At 37.0% G+C, this 17,062-nt stretch overlaps 1 protein-coding gene across 2 annotated transcripts in view; it reads right to left on the bottom strand.

The window, feature by feature from the left end:
- The window catches only part of Atg2 (Autophagy-related 2), a 105,263-nt gene continuing 88,201 nt past the window's right edge, over nucleotides 1-17,062 (bottom strand). For both annotated transcript variants that reach the window (XM_081730162.1, XM_081730163.1), the window contains exons 35-37: nucleotides 14,772-14,926; nucleotides 14,068-14,214; nucleotides 1-1,386 (exon numbers count right to left, since the gene is read on the bottom strand). In XM_081730162.1, coding sequence (XP_081586288.1) covers nucleotides 1,156-1,386; nucleotides 14,068-14,214; nucleotides 14,772-14,926 — 533 coding nt within the window. In that variant the 3' untranslated portion in view covers nucleotides 1-1,155. The remainder of the gene's footprint in view (nucleotides 1,387-14,067; nucleotides 14,215-14,771; nucleotides 14,927-17,062) is intronic.

The following is a 17,062-nucleotide window of genomic DNA, read 5'->3' as shown; positions in this document are numbered from 1 at the left end:
TTTTTTACTCTTTTATCATATTTTTACTATACACATACAGAGAGAAAAATGGCTACACACGCATACATCATCTTGTAAACGTGATATCAGTAGAAATGAACTTCCCATAGTCTTTATTTATAAAAATAAACGTCACAGGTGAAAGAAGACTAGAGACATTATTTAGTAATAGTTCTTTTGTTTCCTTTTTATATGGCAATATAACTCGGAATGTGAGCACAAAATATTACGGTACAGGCATACGTACCAAGTCTTGATCAGAAGAGCATTTGTTTGACGTAACAGAAAATTCAAGTCCCCCCCCCCCAAAAAAAAAAAAAGTCAATGGTAGCTTTCAATTATTTGGTACCAATCAAGCAAATAAACTAAGTTGTAACATTTTAACGTGCTTTCTGCCAAAATAAGCAAACACTTTCCTTCTCTTAACTAACAACTAGAAATTAACACTTTGCAACAGAATTTACTCTATTTACTTGAGAATTAAAAATTATTCAAAAAAACACAAAAACGAAAACAATAATAAACAATGACTGTGCACGAACGTACATATATATAATAAATATTTTGCAACTGACATAACGTAAATGATCCTCAGACTTAAAAAAGTACATAATAAGATTTGTATGCTACAAAGTACTACAAAAAATTATATAATGTATGTAAGTTTTTAAAACGATTAACTTTCCTTTCAATCATTCCTTTTGGAATGAATAAAATGAAAACTGAAAATTACAAGGCCATACTAATGGCTCGTTTTCCCTACAATTCTGTCACTTTTTTAAAAACCTAAAATACCTATAAAATCGGTTTTAGGCGCTTTTTTATTTACACAACTGCTCTTTGTTATTAGCAGTAAATTAATAATAAAACATAATCACCTCATATTTAAAGCCCGCACAGGCTCCTGTTATGTATGTACATAACATTATATACACATAACATCTGAAACAAAAAATTCTTTTAAAGTAAGAAAAGAATAATATTTAGGAATACGTCTCAACACTCTTTTCACAACCTATATTACAAAAACTGCTGCTTTTCATTTCATGTACTTCGAAAAAAGAATGTACACAATCACACTTGTACCACTAGTTTGTTTCCTTTTTTTTAAAAAAAATCACAATACAATCACAGAAAGTTAAGTTTCGGATTTCGTTATACACTGTCTGTTCTCCACTTCTCTGCGGCTTCTTTCCTAGCGTCTGGTACTAACTGGCTTCGCATACCACCAAGGACATTCGAAGTGGCTTCAGTTGCTAGGATGATTGGCTTCACAACAGTCGGTGGGATTTGCCTTAGAACGCCTCCTACTGCACCAGAAACACCTTTCTGTTCGTGTTCTTCACTCGCCACACGAACTATTGTCTGGGCAGTCTCTCCCAGGCCCTGCAAGAAGATAGTATGTTATCTCTTTTCTAAAGAAATACTACAGTAGCTTTCATATAGGTAGACCCAGAAGTACCCAACCTGATGTATCGATGGCGGTGGTTGTTTATAAAACATTACTATGGTCGAAAATATCAACCTTATAAAGCTTAAGTTTGAAGACGCTACACTGTTTTGTATTTGTTTGCCAGCCATCAATGGTGAACACACTCGATGAATCGTACAATACTTTCATTTTGAAGGTCTCAGTCAAACCACTATTAAAGCCGAGCTAGATTCTACTCTGTGGGAGTATACTCATTCATTTACAACAGTAAAATATTGGGTGGCAGTTTAAACGAGGCCGTAAGAGCTGCAAAGACGAACATCACATGAGATGACCACGTCAAACTATGAAGAAAATCCATAAAATGGTATTGGATGACCGTCGACTAAAAGTGCACGAGCATGGTAGGCTTTTCAGAAAGTACTGTACATCGCATATTAACTCAAAATTTGGACATGAGAAAACTGTGCGCGAAATGGCTGTCATGTTTGCTCACAATGGAACAAAAACAGCGTCGTGAGGATGTTTCAGTCAAGTGTTTGGTAATGTTTCACAGCCATAAAGCCGAGTTTTTGTGTCGACTCATAACCATGAATGAAACATGTGTCCATCACTTCACACCTGAGACGAAGGAACAGTCAAAACATTGGACTAGAAGAGGAGAATTGGCTCCAAAGAAGGCGAAGACATTCCATCTGCTGACAAACAAGATCATGACGTCAGTTTCCTTGGATGCAAGTGGGATAATTTTCCTTGATTATTTTTAAAAAGGAAAAACAATTAACGGCGATATTATGCAAACTTATTGCAGCGTTTGAGTGATGAAATCAAGAAAAAAATGGCAGCATATAGCGAAAGAATGCACCAGTTCACACACCCGTTACCGCGATGGCCAACGTCAATAAGTTCGAATTGCTTCCTCACGCACCTTATTCGCTAGATTTAGTCCCCTCGGGTTATTTTCTCTTTCTCCAAACTTGAAAAAAATGGCTCGGTGGTAAAAGATCTGCCAACAATGAAGAAATACAATCTGCGGTTAATGGCCATTTTGAGGAGCTCGACCATTCACATTATAAACAAGTTATCGAAGTTATTGAAGCTCTATGAAAAAGGTATCAATCTAAAAAGAGACTATGTTGAGAAATAAAGATGGGTTTTCCAAAATTTGTGCGTTCTTTGTTAAGTCGGGTACTTTTGGGATTACTCTCGTAAATGCACACTCATTCCTCATTTCAACGGGTAATAACTGTCCGATGTTGCAGGTTGTCCGTAAGTTCCGATACTAAGTGTGTAGCGGCTAAAATCCATAATTACATTACGAAAGATTTTTATTTTCTGCTGCTTCCGATATCAGTTAAATAGAGATATGTTAAACCGAGGGATGGCAGTATTTTAAATTTGTATGTCAGTTCCCTTTTGGTTAAACGACAAATATTCATGTCTGTAGTGCGGGATATTCTAGTTCGGTTCCCAGTGGAAATATATTTCTGTGTTGTTCGGTTCACGTCAATACAATCAATCATTTAAAACCAATACGATTATAAATATTTCACTTTTATACGACTTACTGTCTGCAGTGTATCTAATGGTGAAGTTTCGTTTCTTCAACTAAAGATTTTCAAGTTCCCTAAGTCATGCAGTCCGTTTATTATTATTAGCCAAAAAGAAACAAGATCATCGGTACATATTAGATATTCTCTTTACACGTACAGACAAAAGAATATTTTTTCATTTACTCTTTCTTACGATAATCTTAAATGACTCTGTGGTTAACAACAATTCCTCAATATATTTAACGATTTCTCTACAGACTTTCTTTTCTGTTTGTACGGTTTGCTATTGCGCGAATATTGGAAAAAGAATTAAACATCATCTTGCGAAGTACGATCCTTTTAATATTGTTATTTGAAAATCGTACGTGAAGAAAAGATTGTAAATACGAGAAAGCTGACGATTTACATGCTGTTTATGCACAACATTCTTTGAAACAATACAAATATAGATTAAACTCTGGTGTTACAGCTAATAAAGATATGGCGGCCAAATAACTTTCTACTTTCTCCTCAATCATTTTAGGGCACTGGTCAACACCGAAAATTCTGTTTCCCACCGACAATTAAACCCGAACCCACACGGAACCAAAAGCAAGCGGACTAACCATTCAGTAACTTTGCAGAAAAACAATATAATATACAAATGTATAGAAACAGTAATGATACCAATGTGAAAGAAAAATTGTTAAAAATAACGAATAGAATCATAATAAATTAACCAAAAAAATAAATAAACATTTTGTTTACTTTCTGAAACAACTACTCAATGCTCCTTTTGGGGGTATCTTCATATGGATCAGTGCCCTGTAATTATTGCATCTATTGTCAAATAAAATTTATAGAAGAGACCTACTCTCACAGTGAGTTCTAAACTAATATTTTCTCCAATGCAACCTGAGGATCAGGCAACAGATAACCCTACTAATAGATAACATATCGCTCGTAACATGGAAACAGTATGTTCAGAGTACGTTGGTCTGTTCTATACACTATTCCGGTATTTGCGTCACGGCACTGCGAAGGCGCCTGGAACTCATTTTCGTTGGGACCAGTCGGCCAACAATTAAACTTACTGTGCAATGCTGTCTTAACAGCGTTATCTGGGACCCCGGGCGAACAAATGTACTGGGGCCACCCATACAACCACTCACAGAAATAAAATAGACGTACATGCAAGTCAGAAGCACTATGACGGAAGTAACTGCAGTACTAACTCATGAGTACTACATCAGATACAAATCACAATGTTTCTTTGTAACATAAAAATACTGCAGCAATATTATTTGATGGTTTAGTATAGTCTTAGTATTTAGTTACAGCAAGTCGTTTGACATACACCGATTAGCATGGGGCTGAGAAAGTGATCATCCAATCCATGTCTTAAAAACGGCTTGGATGAGCATGGGCTTGTTACCATCCCCAGTAAACGAACACAGAATCGTTCGCTCAGCTTTTTTTTTTTTTTTTTTTGTTTTGTTTGTTTGTTTGTCATAAACTCATTTATTCATCATTTTGGTAATATGCAGCTCAAGCAGTTTCTCTCTCTTTGTAATTTAAAAGGACTAGCATATACTAGCAGACGACGTTTCTATGTGTGAGTGTGTGTGTGTTCTCACTCCGAAGATGCGTGTGGGTGGCGTGACCTTGATCAACACTTCTTCAGCCAATCACAGATCAGTCCGCTCTTACGTCATCCAACACGTGAAACTCACGCGAACAGCGAGAGCTAAAGAGACTTGGCGATAGGCAACGCCATTCGGCGCCCAAAAGAAGAACGTACAACAGCTCATTCTACCCTGCTGCAACAAGACACTGTTTCATTATGTTCTGCAATTAGTCGAATCGAGTTAAATTTCACATTTTAGGACACATCCATTATTATTACTCTTTTAATAGTTATTTCCTCATGTCAAGCTATGTAAGTATCAATATAATTAAAATTTTCGAATCGATTGACGAGTATTTTCTGCGATTGTGCATGTCATCCCCTCACGCCTCGTGGTGATTCGTTTAGGTACATGGTGCAAAATTTATTTTTTTTACTTATTATGTGTGTAATTCATTAATTTTCCGAAAATATGATGCTGAATTTTCTTTGTGTCTCTAAAAGTTGTACGTAGAATTTTTGCTTACGTGTAGTTGACGTTGAAAGGAGCTTTCTTCGGATAACTTGTTTCATCGTCAACGCTCGAGCAAACGTCCTATTTACAACTATCAAATATAATGCTTGCTCTATCTGGATCACCATCCTATGGAGTAAACATTATAAAATGGTGCCGGGATATATATATATCGAAGTAGAAACCTTTCTTTTTGTATAAATGTTGAGTTTTTGTGTCTTTGAACATAGGCCTAAGTGTTTTTGATGTTCAAATTTGCTGCGTAATTTTTGCCGCCATCTCAGAGAGTCAATAATAGGTACATGAAATTCGTGTAATTGTATCCTTGTCCAGTGCATTCATCCTTGCATATTGAAGCCTAAATCCTGTCTAAATTAGAATATTTTTATTATTTGCATTCTTAGATTTTTGCAGAAATTAGTTAATTATTTGTGTTAGCGAGTTTGTTATATTTGCAACATCATGGCTGAGGGTGATCTTAGAACAGTTCTCCTCGCAATGCAAAGAGAACTGAGTGCATCAATTAATGAAATTAAAGAAAGCCAAAATGAATTGAGTGATAACCAAAAGCGTGTGAGTGAAAGCGTTGAGGCGATAAGTGTAAACCAACAGAAAATGCAAGACGATATCAATGAATTACGTAGCGAGTGTCGTGAAAACATATCCCAATGTAAAGATGATTTGTCAGGTGAAATTAACAATGTGAATAAGTGTATTAGTGCAGTGCGGCAGGAATTGATAGAACGAATTGAAGCAGTGGAATTAAAGTGTTTCAATACGAATGAAGATATACGTAGAAGTGTACGTGAATTGGCCGATGCAGTGCATGATATACGCGGCACAGTTGAAGAAAATACGCGCCAAGTAAACGACCAACAACGTCAATTAAATGAATGTCACAATAGAGTGGATGATTATGAAAAAAGGTTGCGTTTGGTCGAAAGTCTCGACAAGTACCGTGAAAGCAGAATTCAGAAGTGCGAGACTAAACAAGGTGAATATAGTATAGCAGTGCAAGAGTGTATTCAAGTGTGCCACGAGCAGGGTAAATTTAACCAGCAGTGTTTTGAAACGTGTCTCCGCACCAGTGAACGAACTAAGCAGGATGTGGAACGACTATCAGAGCGTGTGCAACGTATAGAATTAGCAAATGAGCGCCATGATACTGGAAGTAATATATCACAAAGAAATACAGGTTCCGTGCACAGTGTGAAGCGCGAGAGGAAATCGAGCAGTGAGTCTCAAACGGTGTCTGATACAGAGGAGGAAAGTGATGTAATAAGGAGAACCGTGCCGAGAATCAAAACCAAAAGAGAAAGTCCGCGTATTAAGCGTGCAAGAAATAGTGAAGTGAATGCAAGGCGTTGTTCATTGCGATTAGCAGACATTAAACAACTCTCCACATTTTCAGGTGATATGATGAAGGAAAGTGCAAGTGCATTTTTGGAAAATTTCGGTAGAGAAATGTCGTTCGCCGGAGTGCCTCAAAGTGAATATTTGACGATCATGCCATTGATTCTTAAAGATAGTGCACTTAAGTGGTACGATTTACACGGTAAGAAGTGTCAAACATTTCAAGAATTTGTGATAGAGTTTCAGAATGCATTTGAGAGTCCCTTAGTGAAAGCTACGCGTCTGCGCAACTTGCGATCTATTCCGTTCGACCCAAAACGTTATAGTAGTGTTGTTGATTTTGTGACAGAGCGTTTTAGCCAAATTCAAGCTCTGGAAGAATACGAAAATCCAACCATTACATTGTCACACATCATCACTCTCCTGCCCAAGCGGTACCAATTAGCTATGATGGGCTCTATGCCTGATAACATAAATCAGTTCCTTGCGAGTGTGCAGTCCATCGAAGGATTGTCAGGAATTACTAATATGTACGACAATCAGCGTAATAAACAGAAACAGCAAGGTGGTGCCGGTGTTAGCGTGAATAATGTAAAAGTAGAACACGGTAGTGAAGTGAGCAGTGATAATAGTGCGCGTTCGAATTTCAAACAGGGATGGAAAAGGAAATTTCATAGACGTGGAAGGCGAGGTAATTTTAATAGAAATAATAACAACTCGAACAGTGGTAATCAGTCGCAAGGCAATGGCCGACAAAACACAAGTTCAAATGAAAATCGGAACGAAACGCAAGGTGCAAGGGCAAACGAAAATCAAAGTAGTGCGTCGACTTCCCAAGGTAGTCCAAATCAAAATAATAATTGGTTTTCAACATTTAATAGAGGTCCTGGTGTAAATAACGGTAACAATCAGCAACGTCAATTTCCATACCAACAAAGTGGTTTTTACCCGCAGAGTTCTGTGCCTTTAAACTAGTAGCGCCCTCCCACTTGGTCGCTGCAAAGGGGAGGGATTTCAGTAGTGTAAACCGGATTACTTTTCCACATATGTGCAACGAGGAGGATTTACAAGCAGAAGATGATATAAGTAATGATAATGAAGAAGAAGTGATTAAATGCGAATTAGGTCATAATACAATGAGAGTAAAAATTTTGTTAAACGATCAACCCAAAATTTGTCTGTTAGATAGTGGATCAGAACTATGCCTATTACGGTATAATATTTTTCGAGAAGTAACAAAGTGTGTAGCAAACGTGCATTTGCAAAAAGGAGAGCATATCGTTTTGTGCGATTTTCTTGGAAGAAAGAAAAAGAACGTGAAGGGAAAGATTATTTTACCGGTACGAATTGAAAATGTGGAAGTGCCAGTTGAGTTTCTTGTGTTACCAGAACTGCACGAAGACGTAATACTCGGTGCAAACTTTCTCGAGAAATTAAACAGTGTCATCGATTTTAAGCGAAGTAACTTGCGTGTTGAATTTCAAGGAATTAGTGGTGAAGTGCCGTTAATACAGAGAAATAGTGAAAATGTCATTGTAGCTAATGTAAGTGAAATTAAGTGCAAGGTAGCCCCTATTGTTGTGTTGTCCGAGATAAGGGACCTTAATGATTTTTATGCGAGAACAATGAATGTGTTCCGCAGTGGGTGCGCCGAGCCTTTAGAGAGAATTGAAGCTAGTGACTTAGTGGAGGACTTCCCACCGGATTTATATTTCACAGTAGATGAAATAAGGGATGCAGTTACACGCGCTACGCTGTTTAGTGAAAACGAGAAAGAAGAATTATTTCAGTTGTTAATGAAACATAGAAGAGTGTTCGCCCGTTTTCCTGGCCTGTGTAATAAATTTCAGTACCGATTAGAAGTGGATACAAATGAACCCATTGTTGCTCGTCCTTATGATATTCCGCACAAATATAAGGAGGGAGTGCGTGAAGAGATCCGAAAATTGTTAAAGTGGGGTGTAATTAGACCTAGTTCATCATGTCATCTATTACCGTTGCACGTAGTATTGAAAAAGAGTGGAGCGTTGAGAATAGTAACAGATTGTAGAGCATTGAATGTGCACATTAAGAATCCAGCTCTACGTGTAGAAAAGTTATCCGACCTCTTTGCTAAATTTAGTGGAAAACGTGTGCTAGGTACTCTTTGATTTTACTAGTTCGTATCAACAATGTGGAATTACAGAAGATTCTATGCCATACTTAGCCTTCTTGTTTGAAGGAACGTTATATGAGTACACACGTATGGTGTTTGGTGTGAAAAATGGATCGTCTGTACTGCAATTGTGCTTGAATAAAGTGTTCCCGTTACCGCTACAAGAGAAATTAGTCAGGTATATGGACGATGTAGCTCTTGGTTGTACAAGCGTACCAGAATTCTTACAGCAGTTAGATGAAGTGCTTAGTTTGTTAAGTGATGCGGACATGACGCTAAATTTATCGAAGTGCATTTTTGGTGTAAGTGAAATTAATTATTTAGGCTATTACGTATCTTCAGAAGGCATACGAAAGGATCTGAAATCAGCTGAAGCAATCGAGAAGTTACCAGTGCCTAAAAATTTAAAAATGTTACGCTCATTTCTTGGTGCTGTGCAGTGGCATTCGCGAACAATCAAAGGTCATGCTGTTATCGCTAAACCCCTTTATGAACTTTTAGGGAAGGAAAAGAAATGGAAGTGGGAAGAAGAACACCAAAAGGCATTTGAATCATTAAAGGCTGAATTAGTGAAAGATGTGAAGTTACATCATCCACAGTTCGATAAGCCGTTTTATCTCGAAAGTGATGCAAGCAAACTCGGGTTGGCTTGTGTGTGTTACCAAATTATTGACGGTGAGAAGTGTGTATTAGAATATGCAAGCCGTACTCTTAATAAACACGAACAGAACTATGCCATAATTGAGCTTGAGTGTCTTGCATTTGTGTGGTGTATTCGTAAGTGGCATGTTTGGCTCAAAGGAGCGAAAATATACATACGAACAGATCATAAAAGCTTAGTGCAGTTAAAACGTATGCGTAATTGGAATGCAAGACTGATGAGGTGGTCTCTTGAACTTCAATCTTACGATTATGAAATAGAATTCATCAAAGGCAAGACTAACACACTAAGTGATTGTTTATCTCGTATGTTACCAACACAGGAAGATCTAATGGTGAATGTGAATCCTATACAGGCTGTTCAATCAGAAGTGTTCGATTTAGATCCGTCTACAATTGCGAAATTACAATGGGAATATGACGAGTACCGTCCTATTATTAGTTACTTACAAGGTAATATAAGTGAAAGTGAAAGCAGTGCAAATAAGAATTCTTTTCGTAGTAGTGCTCGAAATTGGAAACAAAATTACACTTTGGAAAATGGTATTTTGATGGTGAGAGATTTTCACTTCCCAGATAGATTAAAATTGTGTGTACCTCCATGTTTAGTGAAAAATATTTTAATTGGCTACCATGATCATTACGGTCACTTTGGATTTATGAAAGTGTTTAATATCATTTCCCGTATGTTTTATTGGAAAACCATGCGTAGTGACATTAAATCGTACATTCTTGATTGTGAGGTCTGCATGAGAACGAAGGTAGACCATCACCCAGTGAAATGTTTAATGCAATCAGTGCCAGCGAAAAACATACGTTATTTGGTCTCAGCAGATTTAGTTGGTCCTCTACCTCGAGGTAAACATGGTGAAACTTACCTGTTAACAGTGTGTGATGTATACTCACGTTATTTAGTAGCATATCCACTTCGTCGTGCAACAAGTGCAAGTGTAGCAAAATGTCTTACTGAGTCCTACATGCTTCATCTTGGTATTTTTATGAACATCTTAGTAGATAATGGACCACAGTTTATTGGCAAGGAATTCGTACAAGCTATGGAAGCATATAACATCAAAATACATTATACTACGCCTTATCACGCACAAGGAAATGTCATCGAAAGATTCCATGCTGATTTAGAGAGAATTTTGCGTGTGTTGTGCCGCGATTCTCATTCCTCATGGCCAGAATATATTGTGCAAGCTTGTTTGTTGTTGAACTATACTATTAGTGCCAGTTTGGGAATAGCGCCTGCAGAGTTGCATCTTAACATCAAGCCAGAAGAATTTACATTGTCACATTTTGGAATTGTGAAAAACAATGAAACAGTCGATGAGCAAGAAGGTATAGATTGGAATGGAAAATTAATAATGGCTGACTTACGGCGAAAGAAAATCATTCAGCAACGTAACGAAAAGTTGAACGTTCATCAGAGAGCTCGAAGAACTTTGTGTGAAGGTGACTTCGTTTTCTTACGTCAGTACAATATTAGTAGCTTGGTAGACAAACGTATAGCCAAACTGTGTGAAGTGTACCGTGGACCTTACTTACTGTGGAAACAAGTTGGTGAAAATGTGTTTGAAGTATTGGATCCGCAAAGTGGTAAATATATCGGATTTCAGAATGTTTCTAGAATGAAGCTGTGGAGACCAACACCAGCTACTAGGAAAAAGTGGCTAGAAATTCTGAAGAAGCATGTGGATGAAGAGCAGTTCAGTGACATTTTAGAGAGAGCCGAAAAGGAAGCCAACGGAGATTACATGAACGAAGAAGAAGAGGAAAGTAAAGAAGATCAATTGTGTAGTATCAATAATGAAGATCGAGAAGTGAGAGTACATTCTAGTTTTGTTGACGAAAATATTTTGTGGTATGTACGTCATGGTTATTTAGATGAGCGAAAGTTGTTGAATTTATTAGAGAAATATTACCATTAGTACTTCGAAGAAGTCAGTTTGAATTTAGAGATATGTTAGGAGATATTAGAGTAATATACACGTTTATTACAGTATTCCTTTTGTTGTTATTGGAACAACATTGAAGTTTTACCTTAAGACCTACGACCACATTTCGCCATGAATTTCATGTGCATCGTTTTCCTTTTGTCTTCTATAAAACTCTATGGGGTTTCCTTAGTATAACTTGTTTTTGTAACCACATCTCTGTGTGTCTTCGTGGTCGTACTTACAGTGGGTAGGTTTATATGGTTTTTGTGGGTTGGCTCTTCTTCATTTAGTCGTCAGACCATCCCTAAGATGGATACAGGTTGGCATCTGTAGACATCTGACATTGCCTCAATATAATTCTCCATCATTCGAGCTTATATTGGTTTATTTCACTCTTCATTATAGTATTCATGTAACAGTCATCATTAAGGTTATATCTATAGGCTTATTATATTATCTATATATATTTTATTCAGCATCATGTCCTATATAGGTATATTTTAGTATTAATTTATCATGTACCATGTACTTATTTGATGAAGTTGCACGAAGGCGTTGAAGATTGGGGCGTGCTTGTCGTAGTTTATGCTCGTGAAGTGATTTGAAAAAAAAAAAAAAAAAAAAATGAATGAAAGAAAGAAGAAATACTTACATTTCTTTTGTTAACCCATCCCAAGTCAACTTCCTTTTAACCATAATTATGTTATTTTAACCTTATTATAGTAATTACATGTAACACGTAGAAACATACACTTGATATCCATACACGAAGAATACAACACAAGGAAGAACATACGTAGGTCCAAACAATAAGAAGAACACACATTCTATTCACCTCCACTTAATACGAATGCAGCAGAAATAAATGCAGCACATTTTAAGTCAAAAGGGGGTAGAAAGGAAGATGCAAATTATACGTTAATAAGTTTACACGCAATAAGTTACAATATTCCATGCATCTTCATATTAGCGCCGAATTTCGAAAATTAGTCCAGCGCTATAAAGGGACTATGGCATGCCGAGACCTTCTAGAACTTCCACCGATAGACCTAGCCCTATCCAATGGGAAGAGGATAGGAGCAGAAGATTTAATCGCCGAGTGTTCATTCAGTCGGAAGAGAATGAACGAAGAGGATAGCCTATGGACTGGACATTGTTCTGGAGCATGGTGTAGATTGTGAATAGTGAATAACTTGGACAGTGTGACGTGTGCAGATAGTAAAAGTATAAACAGTGTGTTATAAATGAACAGTAAAGTGTTGTTATTCGAACTAGAAAATATATCTATATTTATTTTAATATTCATTTTTCTTTTATGTTCAATTAATTGCAAAGGTGAAAGTGTTTCTAAAAGTTGAAATTAATTCATTGCTTGAAGTGTTTTCTCATTTTATTCACATTATTTACAATATTTTAGTGTATGTGTTATATATCCAATTTCTTTAAGTATTAAGTGAATTTACATTTGAACTAATAGGACTATAATAAATATATTTCTATACATTTATTGATATATTACATATTTATGGACTGAATAAACATTCTATGTGGTTGTAATTGCAGCAGTAAGTGAAGTGAAGTGAAGTGTTTGTGTGAACTGTAACTTAACCCATGTGTACGTCAAAACTTTATACAGTGTGTCCTCGTCATACGCAGACACAAACTATCAATGTCGCCAGGGTTCTTAGGATAAACGTATCTCATCAGAACTTTACCTATCAACTGTTCGGGTGCCATTTGTCATAAACTCATTTATTCATCATTTTGGTAATATGCAGCTCAAGCAGTTTCTCTCTCTTTGTAATTTAAAAGGACTAGCATATACTAGCAGACGACGTTTCTATGTGTGAGTGTGTGTGTGTTCTCACTCCGAAGATGCGTGTGGGTGGCGTGACCTTGATCAACACTTCTTCAGCCAATCACAGATCAGTCCGCTCTTACGTCATCCAACACGTGAAACTCACGCGAACAGCGAGAGCTAAAGAGACTTGGCGATAGGCAACGCCATTCGGCGCCCAAAAGAAGAACGTACAACAGCTCATTCTACCCTGCTGCAACAAGACACTGTTTCATTATGTTCTGCAATTAGTCGAATCGAGTTAAATTTCACATTTTAGGACACATCCATTATTATTACTCTTTTAATAGTTATTTCCTCATGTCAAGCTATGTAAGTATCAATATAATTAAAATTTTCGAATCGATTGACGAGTATTTTCTGCGATTGTGCATGTCATCCCCTCACGCCTCGTGGTGATTCGTTTAGGTACATGGTGCAAAATTTATTTTTTTTTACTTATTATGTGTGTAATTCATTAATTTTCCGAAAATATGATGCTGAATTTTCTTTGTGTCTCTAAAAGTTGTACGTAGAATTTTTGCTTACGTGTAGTTGACGTTGAAAGGAGCTTTCTTCGGATAACTTGTTTCATCGTCAACGCTCGAGCAAACGTCCTATTTACAACTATCAAATATAATGCTTGCTCTATCTGGATCACCATCCTATGGAGTAAATATTATATGTTTGTTTGTTTGTTTTGTTAGATGACCTGCGTCTGGTGAAGATAGGAGAAGTATGTTCCGAGTTCATATTCGTTTCAACATCGTAATACTTCGCATCACATCCGGCACCGAACTCGCTTGCTTTAATGATAATGAAGATACTTCTACGAAATTTGAAACTGGTCGCTTCCCCTACGCATGGTCCTGGATTCAATTCCCGGTGGAAGTATGACTTGGTAGCAGTTTGGATCCCACTTTAAGTAGTAGATCTTGTCTCATATAGCCTCGATGAGTAGAATGCACGATAAACTACCAAAATCAATCAATCAACCAGATGGAACGTACGAACCTCTTTGACTAAGTGATATGCATTTGCCATGCCTTCTCGAATATCTGCCGGTTGATTATATCGTCTTCGTCTACCTTGCGATCCTGGTAGTCGTCGGCGAACACTTGGTCCAGGAGAAACCATGTCATATGCAGTCTCGGCAGTACTCTGCAAAAAGATGCACAAGTAAGTTTTCTACACAATTATTACTACACTATTTTTAAAGTTTATCTGATTCTCCAGCAAAATAAAACATAATGTTTTGGCATTTAAAAATAAATCAAAATGTGAGATTAGATTATAATTAATACCAGTATAGTAACTCACATATTATAAGCATAGGCTTCTAAGTTCAAATTTTCGCTAAGCAGTGGTAAATTACGTACAGACAGATCCTACATAAGTTCAATTTCAATAAAACTTGTTTGAAGATTTAGAATAAATAATTTTCGAATGAATAAACTTTACCACACACCATGCTTTCCATTACAAGTCATTTAACCATTTTGCGATAACTTAGTGATTTATCTTGAACGAAAACCACAATAATGTTACCCCTTTCCCGCCAAATTAATTTGTGCGGTACGTACATGGTTCGATTCCCAGTGGCAGTATGTAGTTTGAGTTTCACATTAAACTAGGTCCATATCTCATATAATCTAGATGCTAAAAGGATAAGTTAACAAACAAACACAATTAAACTGAAACTATCGACTTCTGCTTACTTGCACTGCTTGAACTAATCTCGTGGTCAGCTCCAATGCAGCCATTGCCGTGGAAGTGGTGAAAGAGTTGGCACCGCGCTGAAGTCCTCGGACAATCCGACCATCCTTCTGGTATTGTTCGATTGGCAGCCAGAAAAGGTCTCGAATGCCCTGAACTACAGAGAACAAAAACTTATGAACATGCAAAGAGCTCTCTTACACTACACTCAATAGTACAAAAATTACAGATTAAAATTAACACTATAAATACACATTGGCTTTCATCTGAATTTCTTCTAAAAGATAAAAAGAGTAACTTTATTTTTCCTTTGTGGTCAAAGTGGTGGGAAATGATATCCTCTTCACTTTTCAAAATTGTAATGTACATCATAGGCGCCCGGAGAGGGGAGGGAGGGAACCTTCTTGGCTCACGAAAATGTACACGTAATATAGCAAACCACTATATTAAATATCAGACGTACTATACCAACCATGGAGATGTCCCCCCCCCCTAGAAAATTTTCTTCGGGTGCCCCTGATGGACATTCTTTTTTTTTCGGACCCATTCCCATACAGTTTTATTCTAAGTATTATTAGTATGTAAAATTCATTACTATCTATGCATAAATCTAATACGTAGATAAACAATGTTTAATTATCACAATACACTGTAATGTAACATAATTCAATATACAGAGTGTAACAAATATGCACGGCTGAACTTCAGGGATGGATTCCGTATGGGGGAACAAATAAAAAAAAAAAATCATATGACAATGTGTCCGGAAACGCATGGTTACAGAATTACAACAATTACCCACCTAACGCTGAGCGGGGGATTGACCAATGTGACAAGGTCAGTGTCGGACTGGGGCTGTCAGAGCTAGGCAGAGATGGAAACTTTGAGGGGCGCTTTATAGATAATTTAATGTAAACATTTTTGCTTTTAAAACGCCTTTTTAATTTATTCACAGCATCAAGCACACACAGTTACACACAAACCAACTACGACGAAATACCGTAAATGTTGCATAGCACAGAATAATAATATAATTACAGCCAACAAAAATGTAAATGCAGGATAGATTGATTAGCAGTAGCTTATCTATCTATTCCAGCACAAACAGAAGAAAAAAGTACTATTACGTACAATTCTGACTATACTAAATTTCACAGCTTGAGTAATCGTTTAGTATCTTTTGGGCTTTTTGCTATTTCGCTTTCAGTAACACCGTAATCTACAGGAAAATTGTGGAGACATTCAGTACTAACGAGCATTATGTTTTCCAGTACGCTTTACCCCAAATTGACCTCAGTTTTGATTTCATGATCTTCAACTTAGAAAAGAAGCGTTCACACGTGCCCTGGGTAGTTAGAAGAGTCATAACATATTTGTACACGCAATAGAAATTGCTATAAGTGGAGATTTAAATTCAATTCATATAAGGGTGTAAACACACAATATATGCAACCCTGTTTACAACGGTGAGGATTCAGCTGATTCAGTTTGTTTTCATCCCATTTGTCTTCATTTCCAGAACCAGCTGAGCACTGAACCACGTGAAGTCACTAGTAGAAACATCCTTCAGATTCTTAAAGTAATCTTTGTAATGGGTAGCAAGTTGTTTGAGTTCGCGTGACAGTATTTCTTTATACACCCCAGGGGCGGATCGCCCCCCTCAGAAGAGGAAACTTTATATTATATATAAATAAAACCCATCGCAGAGTTTGGACTTCTTAAAAGTAGTTCTAAGTAGCAGTATTACAATCCACCGCTCCCCAGAAGTCAGTCCTGGATCCGCCCCTGTACACGCCTATATTTACTGCTAAAGTTTTCAGGGCTCCCTCTACAGTGCAGGATCTAGCCCAGGGCCCGGCGGCCTAGGCTCCCCAGTTTTTTTGAGTGGCAAAAATAATTGAAACTATCACTTTTATATTTTTTTTTAAACTTTATAGTAAGCGTTGCCTTTTATACTTTTTTTTTGGAAAATTTTTGAAACATTAGATACAATTTTAGTTGCAGTTTGTGTGTTACGCAATGTGTAAAACAATACTTGAGGTCCACAATGTCAACTTCTAACCTAGCCATATTATCCATCGGGAGAGAATTAAGTTGGAAACTTCTGCAGGCCCTATGAAAAATTGTAAACTCATGATATATCTATAATAGTCTATGTTCTGGTTGCCCCCTCCACTTTTTATCTTCTATATCCATCACTGTCGAAGTGGTAATCCACATATCTTTATTTCTTCAAATCTCTTTGGATGCAAACAGACACAATATTTCATTAAATGTTCATTTGGAGCAAACC

This window comes from Thermobia domestica, chromosome 11 (assembly GCF_964235325.1).
Source record: "Thermobia domestica chromosome 11, izTheDome1.hap1.1, whole genome shotgun sequence".
In the NCBI taxonomy this organism is placed as follows: domain Eukaryota; kingdom Metazoa; phylum Arthropoda; class Insecta; order Zygentoma; family Lepismatidae; genus Thermobia; species Thermobia domestica.
Note: the sequence above shows the minus strand (reverse complement) of the source record. Positions and strands in the feature narration are given on the sequence as shown.